At 35.6% G+C, this 16,424-nt stretch overlaps 1 protein-coding gene across 1 annotated transcript in view; it reads left to right on the top strand.

The window, feature by feature from the left end:
* Window positions 1-3,919: 3,919 nt before the first annotated feature.
* The window catches only part of LOC128508067 (macrophage mannose receptor 1), a 36,196-nt gene continuing 23,691 nt past the window's right edge, over window positions 3,920-16,424 (top strand). Inside the window, exons 1-13 of the mRNA XM_053479284.1 lie at window positions 3,920-4,177; window positions 5,621-5,766; window positions 8,799-8,911; window positions 10,124-10,257; window positions 10,876-11,096; window positions 11,337-11,446; window positions 11,745-11,860; window positions 13,164-13,299; window positions 13,417-13,499; window positions 14,292-14,411; window positions 14,745-14,846; window positions 15,735-15,893; window positions 16,067-16,149. Of these exons, the coding sequence (XP_053335259.1) occupies window positions 4,135-4,177; window positions 5,621-5,766; window positions 8,799-8,911; window positions 10,124-10,257; window positions 10,876-11,096; window positions 11,337-11,446; window positions 11,745-11,860; window positions 13,164-13,299; window positions 13,417-13,499; window positions 14,292-14,411; window positions 14,745-14,846; window positions 15,735-15,893; window positions 16,067-16,149 (1,566 nt within the window). The 5' untranslated portion in view covers window positions 3,920-4,134. The remainder of the gene's footprint in view (window positions 4,178-5,620; window positions 5,767-8,798; window positions 8,912-10,123; window positions 10,258-10,875; window positions 11,097-11,336; window positions 11,447-11,744; window positions 11,861-13,163; window positions 13,300-13,416; window positions 13,500-14,291; window positions 14,412-14,744; window positions 14,847-15,734; window positions 15,894-16,066; window positions 16,150-16,424) is intronic.

Below are 16,424 nucleotides of genomic sequence, written 5' to 3'. Positions count from 1 at the left end.
CAATTTCTAAACACTCCTTTAAATACTACAGTTTTGCAAAGAGTTCAATAATTTAAAAAGGAGATTTAAAAACTTTACCTTATGGGTGAACTGTATTTCTCATGAATAAAAATTGAGTAATAATTTTTGTTTGAGTTTGTCTCCCTGTGTTGATCTCCAAGTATATTGGTTATTGAGCAAAATTTGTAGTAGGACTAGCATTAGGGGGAGAAAGTTTCATGGAATTTAAAATGGCATATTTTTCTGTTTGAGAAATTATTGGCACCTTGATAAATTTGTAACAAGGAAGAAGTCGAGCCGTTTGCCCCTCTTCTCCTGCAAAGTTCATTTAATGGTCGCAAAGGTTCGGTCCTAGCCGGCTTCATGTTTTGTCGTCTAGTTCAGTTTGTCTCCTTGTGTGCAAGCGCTTCTGGTTTTCCTCTCTGGTTAAGAAATAGGAACAGACTGTGTCCGGTTTGCTTAATTTTATACTTTTAAATAAAGTTTTAACTAGTCTGATGCAGAATGACTTGTATAGAAACACGCTAATCTACTTAAATTGTACCCATTGTAAAGCATAGTGACTGTTTAGCAAAAATGCTATTTTATGTATTTCCTAAATTTATATTGCTCAACTAGCAAACATTTGATATAGACTTGGATCAGGACCAGGTTTGTGTACCAATAACAGGCCAAAGGTTAATGACCGGTACAACAGTATAATTGCCCTCATGTTCTTGCTTACATTTCTAAACCTTTAACACTGTAGTTATCCAGTAACTGCATACAAAATTATGCATAAATGTTACCTTGCATAGTATAAGTGAGGATGTGTGTATTTAAATGCCCACATGTACACCTTTTATTATGTTTTATAATGGTACAACTTAAAACTTTCAGTTGTTTTTTTATTTTCCAAATGCATAACATTTAATAAAATATAAATTGTATAACATTAACATAAGTTTTGGCACAATGCTCTGAATTTTCTTTTAACAGAAATGTAATAAGATTTTCCTCACCTTAAATGTGCTATAACCATCAAATTTGTACTAATTACAAAAGAGCCATTAAAAAGGACCTTATTTTTAATTAAAGTTTTACACATTTAACAAGGCTTTATTTTTTTTTATTAGATTAAAATTGCATATTTAATCATTTTTGTAGGTGACTAACCTTCATTATCAACTGTTTATTGGTTTTTCAGCATAAATTCACTATAAAACAGTTAAAACATTAAAAGCTAGCTTGTTATTATATAACATTTACAGTCTGAAAATATGCAGTGTTATAAAGTTTATTCAATCTGCAGTTTTGGACTTCGACATTTTAACACTTTCACTGTGATAATTCTGATACTTAACAGTACGACTTTGCTGAGTCGTATAAAAGATAACACTGGACTTTAATTTAGAAAATTCCATGAAGCAAAGGAATTTTAATAGGATTTTTTAAAAATATAATAATTAAGCAGTTTACACTTACTAATATAATTATTATATATAAATAAGTTACATTATTATTATTGCCATCATAATAAAGTTTTTTTTTTCTTTGTGGCAACTACTCAATAATAATAATAATAATAATAATAATAATCCCTTGTGGTAATGATCTTATAAATGCAGCTGGCCATTCAGAAATGAAGAACTGTCATCTTTGACGTTAAGTCAGTTGATGGTTGTTTATGTAACAATTTCAGCAGCAACCTTATTTCCCTTCTCGTCTGTTTCAACCACTTCAGGTATTCAGTATCGGTGGTATAATAATCACCGGCCTGATCATCTGACATTATGTCATCTGCACCTGTTTCTCACTGGTTCATACCTTAAGTTACATGTTTATTTTAAATGCTTTAGTAAAAAACTTTCAGTAAGCCTGGTGAACAATTCCTTAAGAATACATTAAAAGTACAAGAACGTATGGCTCTATGGAAGCAACATACTGCGAAATGGGGGACTGGGGGGTGTTAAGACATTTGCATAATACTGTACAGGTTTTTTTTTTATTAGTCTATTGTTGTGATCTTGTAATACTATGCACAAAGTAAATCCATCTGATCTTATTAACTTTAAATAACTACGATTTATATTATGCAGGACGAATTAATAGTCTTCAACACATCCCCTTTTAGTTACCATGTGACTCGCCTTAATTGTCTAAAAGTCTACGTAAAAGCTACTTTTAAACTGTAAGGTTAAATAGTTGTGTTTAGATGAATTGACTCTGATTTTAAAATGTAATAGTTACAATAGTGTACTTTAAAAAAATACTAAGTGAACCAGGTAAGCTTTCATATTTACATATAAATTACTGTGTAACGTAAAGGTACAGTGAGGTCAATAAGTATTTGATCACCCTGTGATTTTGCAAGTTCTCTTACTTGGAGGTCATGGAGGTGGCTACAATTTTCAGCATAGGTGCATTTCCACTGTGAGAGAAATCCGGAAATCACATTGTATAATTTTTTTAATAATTTATTTGTGAGTTACTGTGTCAAATAAGTTTTTGATCACTTGCTTATCAGCCAGATTTTTGACCCTCAAAGACCAGTTATTTTGCTTTTAAATAGTCCATATGCTTCTTACGGAGACACTCCTTGGTTTTCCTGGCTATGTGCTTTGGGTCATTGTCATGTAGGAAGACCCAGCCACGACCCATCTTTAATGCTCTGACTGAGGGAAGGAGGTTTTTGCCCAATATGTCACAATACATAGCCCTGTTCAACCTTCTCCTTAATACAGTGCAGTCATACTGTCCCCCTGTGCAGAAAAACACCCCCAGAGCATGATGCTTCCAGCCCCATGCTTCACTGTAGGTATGGTATTATTGGGATGATACTCATCGTTCTTCTTTCTCCAAACACGGTGAATGGAGTTAAGACCAAAAAGTTCTACTTTGGTCTCATCTGACCACAGGACTTTCTTCCATGACTCCTCTGGATCCTCCAGATGGTCCCTGGCAAACTTCAGACGGGCCTAGACTTGGGGGAACCTTCCGTGCGATACAAGTTTTTAAACCATGATGTTTAAGTGTATTACATATGGTAGCCTTGGAAACGAGGGTCCCAGCTCTCTTCACGGCATTGACCAGCTCCTCCTGTGTAGTTCTCTGCTGATTCTTCACCATTCTTAGCATCATTGATACCCCCTGTATCTACTTAGACTTTGGCTGATTGTGGGGTGCACAGGTGTCTTTATGACAGCTAACGACCTTAAACAGGTGCTACTAATTTAGAATCATGAGCAGAGTGTAGACTGTTTAAAAGAAAAATAACAGGTCTTTGAGGGTCAGAAATCTGGCCGATAAGCAAGTGATCAAATACTTCTTTGACACAGTAATTCACAAATAAATTGTTAAAAAAATCATACAATGTGATTTCCGGTCTCTCACAGTGGAAATGCACCTACGCTGAAAATTGTAGACCCTCCATGATTTCTAAATAAGAGAACTTGCAAAATCACAGGGTGATCAAATGCTCGACCTCACTGTAGATGTAAATACGGGCAAAATTTGCCAGATCTTTTCTAAGTATTTTACAGTACGTTTTTCCAGTAACTGTTACCATTTTAATAAAAAAATATCACACAACCTTTTAATTTTAACACAATCGTTGATTAAAGTTGAAAGTTTATTGTGCATTTCTGTGCTACAATAATTTATAGTGGGCCTATACAACAATATTTCAATATTTACTTTTTTATTAATAATATTAAAATGAAAGCATTAACAGTAAATATAATTATTTGTATGAACACCTGTATATCCCTTGATTTTCTACATTTCTACAACTTTCTACAAATTTAATTTGACAGTAAAATCAGTTAATATATACGTTTATATGGCGAGTCTGCAGCATCAGGAAACCATGTTGTTTTTACAGCTTCATCTTTGGACTTTGGGCTGAAATTGAAAAGAAGCTGCGACACCTGAAGATGCTCAGAGCTGTAGAGAGCAACAGATAGTGTGCACTCTCGCTCAGGGAATTGTAGGGAATAGAACATTTTTACAGACATGAGGGAAATCATCTGAGTTTGAATATTAAGCTCAGCTGGAATTTACTCTGGGATTATAATATACATAAATAATATATAGCCAGGGAGGTTTTAGCAAAAGTGTTGATTTGTTGCCTCACTGAGTGAAAAAGAGCCAAGAATGATCTTGCTCTCCATCACGATTTTTGCTCTGGTTCATTCCGGTAAGTAATACTTTTTATAGTTAATAGATTGATAATAAAGTTGTTAAAGAAGAAAAAAGAATTTCATATTATTTAGATGTTGAGATTGTGTTTTAGAATTACTGTGATGGAATTTGATTCATTTGTCATGTTTGTTTTTTTCCGATTTCACCAAGAAAAAAAACAACTTTTGTGTGTTTAGAATTTTTATTTTTATCAAATTACAAAACTTTTTGAGGTGCAGTCTACAAGCAGATTACCATAAGAAATTATTTGTGATTTTTATTATTGTTTAAATTAAAATTCGATTTGGAAAATTACAATAAATGTAAATTGTTTTGGACAAAAAATTATACATTTAAACAATTATGTTTTTTAAAAACAAACCAAAAAAAAAGAGCAGATTTCCATTAGTAATCACCCCCTCTCTGTCTGTTTTCTTTAAGCAAGCTATATTACATATGATTTGGTGAACTCGGTTTATTCGGGTCGATACTGTAAATACCATATGAATAATCTTTCTTTATAAAATCACCATACTATTTGGATTAAACTATTACCATTTTTGTTAGGCCTAGTAAACAATATCCCACAAAACCATGCAGAAGCATCCACGTCAGTTTACAGTTTTACCTGCAGCTCTTAATTTCAGATTCATGTGATTTTTTACAAGTCCAGTCAAACATTAATACTGCTATATTATTACTGCTGTCATTTGGATACGTATATCACATGACTTTAGCTACTGTCATGGGACTTTTATGATGGCCATGTACTCTTTTACACAGAATGGTTTTTCAAAATGACTTTATACTGTAATGAGTGTGTAAAGTTTGTTGGTATCAAATATTTTCTTAGATGAAACCTTTGTTAAAAACGGCAAACAACATCCCACATAGCAATGCTAAATTATCAGCATCATCTCAGTTCCCCTTTAACACTGATCTATCAAGCTAACACTTAACTGTCTCGCCAACGTTCAGCTCAAACAACCAACTAATCCAGCTGAGTTAACTTTTAAATCTACTGACTAGCAAAATTCAACATCTTGAAACTTGACAAAAGTAATAATGAATAATAATAATAATAATAATAATATAATTGACAAAACATCGATTAATGAAAATCAGACATTACTTTTCAATTGTTAGAATTGTAGATAGTACCCAACTCAGTTAAATCCAGCTTTCACCCTAATTAACATTTTAAAAACACTTACTGTTTACTTACTCAGCTACAGCTGGCTAATTACTTGTAATAGTGACGTTAAATGATGGGTAACGTAAATGTTCAAATATTTAAGTTGGATAATATTTAAGTTACTCAACATTTAACTTCACTATTACAAACTTCTTTTTTCGATCTTTATAATGCTGTCTGTTTCTCTGTCTCTTTGTACACCTGTACTAATGTCTCCTTCTCTGTCTGTCCTCCTGTCCTACTGTCTGTCTCCATCCATCTCAGTGCTGGGCAATTGTGAAACAGGATGGAGGGAGTACGAGGACAGGTGTTACTTTTTCTCCAGTGATTTTAAGAAATGGCATGATGCTCTGGACACCTGTTTGAGCAAAGGAGGAAATCTTATGAGCATCCTGAGCCTTCATGAGAGGGTGAGACAGGCAGCGGGTACTGTAGTGGTCTTTACTTTAGGGATGAAATTTCTGGTTGTGTTTTGCTTAATAAGATTAAGAAACCAATTTTTTTTTATGTTAATTAATATAAAATTATTAATCTTTATGTGTAAACTTTTTTATCAAAGTCTTTTTTATTGAAAAATTAACAAGTTACATATACATACATACATTGTACACTATTTTTTTTCTAACTGTACCCCCCCCCACACCCCCTCCCAAAAAAAAAGCCAACCAGCAGAAAAGGAAAAAGGGGAAAAATAAATAAATATATTACACATCAAACAGAAATGGAAGAGAAGGAAGTATTAGAAACAAAGACTAAAAAAGCAATCTTTTATTACAGATCTAATTAATTTGCATCTATATTTTCAAAATGGCTTTGCCAGGTATCATAAAATTTCTGAGTGGATCCCTTTATGGAATAGCGAATCTTTTCTAGATGAAGAAAATACAAGACCTCTTTAATCCAGTGAGTACCCACTGGTGGCGACGACTCCTTCCATCTAAACAGGATCAGTCTCCTAGCGAGAAAGCAGCTAAAGGCAATCATATTGGCCTTGGCGTCGTTCAAGCGGACACCACTTGAGTCAAAACCAAAAAGTGCAATAAATGGGGATGGTTTTAATGGTATTTGGCATATTTATCAAAAATAAAACTCCAAAAATGTTATAGCTTTGGGCATGTCCAGAACATATGTAGTAGCGTAGCTGATTCCTGCTTACATCGGTCACATGTGGGATCAAAGTCCTCTCTAATCCTTGCCAGTTTTACTAAGCACTAATCATCTGTTAGGCATCTGGTTTACAGCTAAAAACAGAATCTAAAAGGGATGGAGAAGGAGACAAAGGGAAGGAGTCAGAGTTACAGAAAATGAAATTCCTCAGCTGTAGATATCTATAAAAATGTGTCCTGGGAATGTTAAACTTTTGTACAAGTTGTTCAAATGAGCCAAAGATATTGTCAATGTAAAGATCGTATAATGACACAATACCACACTTAAACCAAACCCCAAAAGCATTATCCGTGTAAGACGGAGCAAACATACAATGTCCATTTAATGGTGCTATCAAGGACAGATCAGTAAGCTTAAAATGATGCCGAAACTGATTCCAAATTTTAACTGAGTGTATAACTAGTGGGTTTGAGGTAAGAGAAGATGTGGGTTGTTTGTGACAATTTAGCACATAATAATGATGAGAGAGATATTGATCCCATGGATGCTTCCTCTATAGCCACCCAGACGGGAGGGTTGACTGCATACTGCGCCCAGAATAACATTGCCCTTACATTAGCAGCCCAGTAATAATAAAGAAAGTTTGGAAGTGCCATTTCTCCCGATTCACGGGGCCTCTGTAGGATACTTTGTTTAATACGTGGTTGTTTTTTATTCCAGATAAAAGAAGAAATCTGACTACTTAAGTTATTGAAAAAAGATTTTGTTAAAAAAAGATTGAAAGACACTGAAATAGGTAGAGGAATTTTGGAAACAGATTCATTTTGATCGTGTTTATTTCTCCGCCCAAAGAGAGAGGTAGCAGGTTCCATCTTTCAAGGTCTAATTTTGTTTTGGAAAGTAGAACCTGATAATTCGCCTTGTAGAGATCTGCATGGTTGTGTGTTACCCAAACTCCTAGATATTTGATTTTTCTGGGACTAATCTTAAAGGGGGTTGAATCAGGAAACTGTGGTTTATTGTTTTTAATTGGCATCATTTCACTTTTTTGTAGATTAACCTTGTAGCCAGATATTTCTCCAAAGTCTTTCAGTAAATCCACGAGTTTTGGTAGGCTATGGGGAGGATCGGATATGAAAAGCAGCATGTCGTCAGCATACAGGGAAACTTTGTGTTCCACCCCCCCACGAGAGATATCTTTAATATTGGCATTTTCCCTTAATGCGATAGCCAATGGTTCAATAGCCACAGCAAAGAGAAGAGGTGACAAAGGACACCCCTGTCTAGTACCACGCTGAAGCTCAAAGAAAGGGGATAAGTTGTTATTTGTCCGAACGGCAGCCAGTGGGGATGAGTATAGCACTTTTATCCATGATATAAATTTAGGGCCGAAACCAAATTTACCAAGAGTGTAAAAAAGAAAATCCCAATTCACTCGATCAAATGCTTTTTCCGCGTTAAGGGAAATAATTGTTTCCAAAGTGTCAGATAGAGATGGGTTAGAGATAACATTGAACAGGCGCCTAATATAAAAAAAAAGAATATCTGTTTTTTATAAAGCCTGTTTGATCAGGTGAAATAACACAATTTATGTGTAAACTTTTGATTTCAAATAAATTCTTAAGATTTTATGTCAAATAAAACTAAAACTCCTAGTAAATTTATATCTGAAACTGTAGCTCTAAGAAGGTCATGATAATAACATCCACCTCAAAAAATTTGGTAACATTTTACTTAGTGTTTAAACTATATATTTACCGCAACGAACTAGGTACAGTTCACCACTATAAGGAATTCAGTAGTTTAAATCTTTAACGTTTAACTCACACAGCTAATTAACATCAAACTCAGCTAAAAATCTACATCTTTAATGTTTAACACACAAAAAACTAACCTTTACATCAGCTAATAAGCTAGATTTACAGCAGCTAAGCATCTGATGTGAAACTTGAATAGCTAACCAACTTTCTACTCAGTTACATAATAAGCTACATTTAAATTGGCTAAACATCTCATTTGTAGCTCACACAGCTAGTTAACACAGCTAGCTCAGCTAACTTCATAAGCTAAAATTCATAACAAAATTTTTCTATTAAATGTCGGTTTAATATGTTTAATATCTCCGTAAGCAGCTAAATTTTAATCAAAGTTCTTAAGGTTATAAATTGAACTAATGATGACTTTTCTTTAGAGATGGATTTAATATTGTTGACTAAGAATATAAAGTGTATATTAAGTGGGAATAAATTAGAAAAATAAATAAGAGTAAGAACATGTACGGGAAATTTGAATTGTACTGTAATTCCTAGTTTTTCCTCGCATTGCCGCTTTGTAGGTGTGGATCAGTACGCAGATCGGCGAGGCTATTTACTGGATCGGCCTGAACGATATCGTCTCTGAGGGGAACTGGGAGTGGAGCGATGGTAGCATTTATTACCCATACCTGGAGTAAGCAACTGTCTCTATGCATTCATCTTGATACCTTATCTTTTATATACACTGCTTGGCCAAAAAAATGTCGCAAACGCTAAGATTTTATTCAGTCACCATAAGCTTTGATTACAGCACACAATGTGGTGTCCAGTTCACGTGTGAAAATGATTCCTTATGCTCGCAGAACCACTATTTCTCAATCCTGGAGTCCTGGAATATGATTATGCCATAAAGGCTAAAAAAAATTCCATAGATGTGATATCCTGGTCATCCAGTACATTCAGGTCGTCAGCTGACTTTGTTTTATTGCCCCATAACGTTGCTGAGCCTAAACCTGAACAACTGAAGCAACACCAGATCATAGCACTGCCTATAGTGTATTATCCGTGTATTTTTTTTCTTGAGATTAAATTTGTTATTCATAAAAGGAGACTGTTGTTAAAAACAAGATTCAGATCCTATTAATGCGGCATTTACTTTTCATCTATTAATAGTTACATTTTTAATGTTGTGGAATGTTTAAAAAGCAGTTTTACTTCTTCTTTGTCTTTCGGCTGTTCCCTTTCAGGCGTCGCCACAGCGAATCATCTGCCTCCATCTAACCCTATCCTCTGCATCCTCTTCTCTCACACCAACTAACTTCATGTCCTCTCTCACTGCATCCATAAATCTCCTCTTTGGTCTTCCTCTAGACCTCCTGCCTGGCAGTTCCAACCTCAGCATCCTTCTACCAATATATTTACAATCTCTCCTCTGAACATGCCCAAACCACCTCAATCTGGCCTCTCTGACTTTATCTCCAAAACATCTAACGTGGGTTGTTCCTCTGATAAACTCATTCTTAATCCTATCCATCCTTGTCACTCCCAAAGAGAACCTCAACATCTTCAGCTCTGCTACCTCCAACTCTGCCTCCTGTCTTTTCTTCAGAGCCACTGTCTCTAAGCCGTAGAGCATCGCTGGTCTTACCACTGTCCTGTACACCTTTCCTTTCCTAAAAAGCAGTTTTACTGTACAGCTGAAACTGTGAAAATTAATCAGTGCCTTATAATATAAGTCAGATTAAAAAAATAATAATAATAAATCAGGAATGTGTATTAAAAAGTTTGCACCGTGCCTTATTATAATATCTACCAGACATTTATTTGAACTCCTCACACATGTAATAAACACTAGTTGCTTGCTTAACTCAAATGCGTTTCCACACTATTTTGCTATCATTTATAGGTACTGGAGACCAGGACAGCCAGATAACTATAATGACAATGAGGACTGTGGACAAGTGGATGGGAAGAGCGACGGCCGCTGGAACGATGAGCACTGCACAGCTCAGAGGCAGTACATCTGCAAACGGGACAACGGTACGCTACGTTTATGACAGGGTTCTGGTTTAAAGTTTCCACAGCTTTATCGGCTTTTCTTTATATCTGAGGGCCACATTTATCATTTCTATGTTTATTTTATATATAAATCTTTTTTTAGGATAGAGTTTTTGGATAGAAAATGATTGTAGAAGTAATTTTATCTAAGCCTGATAATAAATGATAAAATAAATAAATAAATAAATGATCTACTCTGCTTTCATCATATGGAGATGTTTTCTGTAAGGAATTTATTTTTTTTTCGAATTATTCGAATGTATTTATGGAAGGAGTCTCCAGTGCCAGAGATAAATCCCTAACTTTATGTTTGCCGCTAAAGAAACATCATAGCTGCCTTAACGTAAGCATATTTTAAATGTAAGCGATAATACTGTACATTTAAACAAACAACAAATTAGACAAAAATGCTAAAAAAATAAATGAATAAAAATGAGCTCTGCCTCAAGCCAGTCAGCTCAGAGATGCTCAGATTTTACTAAATAAACTTAAAAAATAGCTAGTTTTTAAGTTTAGAATGTTTTAATTGCTTTTATATTTAATTAAAAGCAGAGCAGAACTACATCTGTTCCTGTCGTTCTTTTCTTTCTGTCTCCGTAGAAAACCCTACTGTGGTGTGCGATGAGGCGAATCAGTGGGAAAAGTTCGGTTCTAACTGCTACAAGCTTCACTACATACAGAGAAAAAGCTGGGTCTCTGCCCGGACCGAGTGTTTGAGGGAGGGTGCTGATTTGGTGTCTGTCGAATCAGCAGAAGAGGAGCAGTACATCTTAGGTCTGGACCCGTCTCATTATGACCTGTGGCTCGGCTTCTCCACCCTGGTGAGGCTCTCCTTACTTATGTACTGTATGTAAAAAAAAAATATATATACTGGCTATAAGAGATACTTGAAGAGTGTGTATAGAGCTTCCTATAGTAACTGTAATGTGTATGCATTGTCATGTTTTTCATGATCACACTATTGGGATGCACATTTCTCTTCTACAGCATGAATGTGTTTACAGTAACGTTATCTCATCACTCAAAGCAACAGTCTATGATAGGAGTTTTTGCTTTTGCAGAAATGCACCTCAATATCATGTCAAGTTGAACCCGACAGCACCAAGTTCACGTGGTCTGATGCAGCAACCTTCAGCTACACACACTGGGCGAGCGGACAGCCTGATCTCACGTAAGAGAAAACATCATAATGATCAGCAACGGAAAATAATCACTGAAGGCGTATTAAGTTCAAGTGCCTTATAAAGTTCAATTTTCACACCTTTTAATATGTATGAACCTTTTGGGAACCTAATTACTTTTGGTTAAAAATCATTCATTGGATATTAAGGAAATTTTCTTAAAATGCTTTGTAAGTAAAAAAAAAAAAAGAAAAAAAAAGGCAGAAAACAATCTACCTTTAAAACACTGAATTACAGGATTAGAGATTGAAACGTTATTTATCAGGTGTGTCGTGTTGTGTTTAACAGCGATAAACAGAACGGCCTGTGCACCGGTCTGGTCAAGGCAGGAGAAGATTACGGGAAGTGGAGGACTCACCTGTGTCGCTCGGAACATCCGTACGCGTGCAAGAGAGCCTTAAACAGTGAGTCACTCAGGCGAAGTGCAGAACGGCCCAAAAAGTCCTGCTTATTACAAACGTCTCGTTCATTCGAGAAAAAAATATATATAGAGAGAGAGACCACTGCAATTTACTCCAGGAAACTTCTGAAATGTCATCAAAAGGAAGATGGAAGGTCACGCCAAACCATTAAGACAATTTGTTTACAAATTATTTGAATTTTTTTTATTTTTTTTTAGCTCTGCAAATACCGCACGATCTTGGGTTATTTTGATTTTGATGTTTTGTGCTGATGTCATCTCCTTTAAATATACAACTTAAATAAAATAAAAGTTATATTTTAAATTTAGGAGAAATATTGTCAGGAGTTCACAAAAAATTAAACAAAACTGTTCATCAAACCAACACATGCACCTGTAAGAAAAAACACAAAGAAACAAATTATGCCGCAGTGCTTTCTTTTTTATTTTTCAGAGATCTCTCTCTATATATATATTGTTCACTTTAAAATCCAAAAATCAGTCTTACTCCAGAATGAGTAGCACTTTGGCCTCATACCTTCAGGATCCAGACTCGATTCCCTCCTCGGGTCTGTGTGCCTGGAGTTTTCCTGCATGTGCCTGCGTTTCCCACAGGTACTCCAGTTTCCTCCCAAAGTCCGAAGAAATCAACATTTGGTGTTTTAATTGGTGTTCCCAAATTTCCCATAGTGTGTGAATGACAATCGAGTTGGCAACCCATCCCCTTAAGTAACTGCCACAGAAACAACGCCTATACAGTACCTCCTGGGTTGGGGAGTATCTGTTGCCCGATGTGCCGGATCGAATCAAATGACTAAATAAATAAATAAACAAAATAATCAGTTATTATGTTTAAAAATGATCTGTTTGGTCAAGATTTATTTTTATCTAGGAATAAATTTGCATGAGTTATTTATTTCTTTAAATACACATATTTTTAGTGTAAACCTCACATAAGTGCATAATTATTAAAAGTTTTTAAATGCGTAATCACCCACTACCACTTTCCCAAGGGTGCCAATAATTTTGGTGTTGACCTTATCTATATTATCTTTTTTTAACTAGCTTAGGATTTTATTCTTTAAAACATTAGGTTTATTTTTACCTTTTTAAACTATCAAGCCACTCTATTAAAAGAGGGAGAGAGAAATAAAAAATGATCCCCTTTTTTTTCAAAAATAAAAAGTGCATCCCTTTATTATTAACCTCGGCATGCTGGTATTCTCCCTGTCTCATGATGAGTGACTGCACACAGTATTATATCATCACACGCTGATTAACCAGACGTGTTCTGTGCCTGTCTGTAGCTGTCTGCCCGCTCGGCTGGGTGAGTTTTAAAGGAAGCTGCTACTTGGTTGTGAGCAACAGCCACCTGCTGACCAGCTGGCACGAAGCGCTGACCAGATGCACCAGCATGGGAGCCAACCTCCTGACCATCAAAAAGTGTGTCACGACTGTCACTCAATTAATCACAGAACCGGAATGAAAATGGATGAAATTTTGTTGGATTATCCTCCTCAATGGCTGCCTGAAGTTTTTTTGTTCTTTTTTTTCCCCTAGTGAGGAGGAACAATACTTCGTCAACGCCATGCTTCCTGACCTCCACCACATAGACATTCCCGACGTGTGGATCGGAATTTCAGGTATTGCAACTCAGCAGTGTGTGTCTAAGCGACATTGAGCTTTCACACAAGATACGGCCATCATACAGTCATATAAGACTATTGTTTATAATACCTAACGCTGCTCTCGGCCCATGCTTCATTTTTGTGAATATGCATACACGTTTATATTTTTATAAGATAAAAAGAAACACATTTGCTAAATACAATTTCATGCCCTTTTATGTAGTGTCTGTAACTTTTTGGAATTAAAATCTTTCAGTGATCCTAATCCTAAAAGGTCATTCAAATGAAACTTGACCAATTTAGATTTCACATGAAAACCTGAAAAAACAAATGATTCTAAAATTGGTTTGTAAGATGAATTGTTAGGATGAATTGAACATGGTTACGGACACTACAGATTTTTTTTAGGAAAAGTAATTTTGCACAGAATGCTTTAGTTTAAGCAATAATTTTTACAGGTCATATAAATAAGAATCTCCATTTTAAATGATTATTGTTTGAAGCGAGACAGTAAAATGCTGAAAAATGGCTATTTTTGGGGCACATATAAAATCATCTTTCCAAAAAACAATAAAAGGGATGTATTGCGGAATAATAAGTCTCACTACCCTAGGTTGCTTATTCATCTTATAGAACTGCAATTTAAGCTTGGCACCTTTTCCCTTTTATCCATTTATATTTATGTTTTTATTTTGAAAAATCTGTGAATCAAGTACCGTTATTTTAGTGACAATCATATTTTTTTAATACGATAATAATAAAGTGATTTCATTTAATTACTGATTCCATTTCTCTATGCGTTCCCAGATATGGACCAGGACGGCTCATTTAGATGGGTGGATAAGACAAATATCGAGTTTTCCAACTGGAGCCCAAATTTCCCAAAGAACACGGACAACATGTGGGACTGCGGACAGATATACACAGGCAAGAAAGAGACAAAGATTTAAAGTTGCTCTATTTAGTTTTTTTTTTATATTGCAAAATATTTGTAACACTTGAATCAATACTATATGCTTCACTTAAAGCAGCAGTATGTAACAATTAGATATTCAGTGATTTGGAGACCCCTCTGGTAGAAATATGTCACTGCACTGACAATATATGCTTTGTGATGAAAGATAGATCTGTAAAGGTGTATAATGTACGAGTCGAAAAACATTCATTATAAACAGAAAAAAGTTACTTGTTGCAGCTTTAATTCTGTTGTTCAGAAAGCAAATTGTTAGTGGTTCGGTGTGTGTCTGTGTTTCTGCACAGGGAATTACGCTGGGAAATGGGAGACTGGAAACTGCTTTAAGGTCCAGGCATATATCTGTAAGATGTTAGGGGGACAGAATGTGAAACCTACGCCTGCTCCAGGTAAGGACCCGCCGGTGGACAGGACACGACTATTAACGCTGATAGAGTGTTACAAGATGTTCATCAGTTTTTCGAACTGCTCGCTCACGCACCGTTGCGGGCGGCGTAACACACTCCCTCCGCTTGCGCGAGCTCACAGACGCCCCTGATTGGCTGTAGAGCTGTGATTAATGTGGGAGCACAAAGTACCTCTCATCCCTCCCCTCTGAGAGAGCTCGGCCAATCAGCTCTCTCTAGACCTCCGGCTGCGAGAGGTTACAGCATCACCCGGGAATCGAACCAGCGATTTACTACTGCGCCACTCGGAGGCGTGTTATTAATCTTTTTTTAGACTCCTGTCTTGCTTTGCTTCATATATAAAACTATATATAGTCTATTTATGCATACATTGCTCTTTATCCCCCTCTATCTCTAACTACATTATATTTATCCGTCTTTTATCTTTTGCCCTCTTTATCTCACTGTTTTAGCCCTTCTCTTTTTCTCTCCATCTCTCTCTCACTCTTTTACTGTATTTTTCTCTCACTATTTTTCTGTCGAACTATTATCCACTTTGCTTCTTTTATTCTTTCTCTCTCTCTCTCTGTCTAGTTTAATTCATGTGAGTGTCTTTGTCTTTCTGCCTTTTTTCACTTTCAAGGTGTCTTACAATTTTCTCTCTCTCTCTTGCTTTCTTTTCCTCTTTCTGTCTTTCTTTTACAGTATAATACTTTATTTGTATATAACTGACATAAAAATGTAAAAATAATTGTAAAGTAGAAGTATTATAAACCAATAATGTAAATGTTTAACTGAAAAATGTATAATAAATAGATCATAAATAGATCAAGTCTTTATCCTTCTCTATCTTGTCCTACGTTATCCTGGTTCCTCTGTTTCTCTCTCCAGAGTCTCACTGTGATCAGGGATATCTTCTCTACGGAGATCACTGCTATTACTTCGAGAGTGAATCCATTAAAACGTGGGAGGACGCTGAAAACTACTGTGTGTCCCAGAATGGACACCTGGCCAGCATCCACGACCAGGAGACCGTCAGCTTCATCACAGGTGAGTGACACACAGCTCCTCGTCCTGATTTCATTTCTAGCACATAAATATTCGTCATCATTTATTCGCTGAACGAACAAATCAAAAATACAGAATCTCAGAACATTCCTAAGAACTTTTGTTAGATTTGTTAGGAACTCGGAGTGTGTTCTGCTTTTTTTTTCTTTCTTCAGCACACATCACCAGAGCGTCCTGGATTGGACTCAATGACCGTAAAGAAGAGTCAAAATTCGTATGGTCTGATGGATCAGCGACCGTACGTAACACTAAATATTTTAAACACTAAATATTTTAAATATTTTACACCCATGTTGAGTCGTGTGTTTGTTTATAAAAAACATTTTCTTTACTGCATTTCCTCTAAGTGTATGTCTATACAGTATTTACAATATAACCATGACTTCTTGTTATGAATTAAATATATTAATGAAATCATCGATGAATTTTCTTACACCACAGAGCTGTTGAATTCTCCATTCTGATTGGCTGGAAGCTGTTGATGGATTTTTTTAACAACAGCAGCTCAGACAA

The sequence above is a fragment of the Clarias gariepinus genome, chromosome 19, assembly GCF_024256425.1.
Source record: "Clarias gariepinus isolate MV-2021 ecotype Netherlands chromosome 19, CGAR_prim_01v2, whole genome shotgun sequence".
Taxonomy (NCBI): Eukaryota; Metazoa; Chordata; class Actinopteri; order Siluriformes; family Clariidae; genus Clarias; species Clarias gariepinus.
The sequence above is the reverse complement of the archived record's forward strand: the minus strand, read 5'-3'. Positions and strand labels throughout refer to the sequence as shown.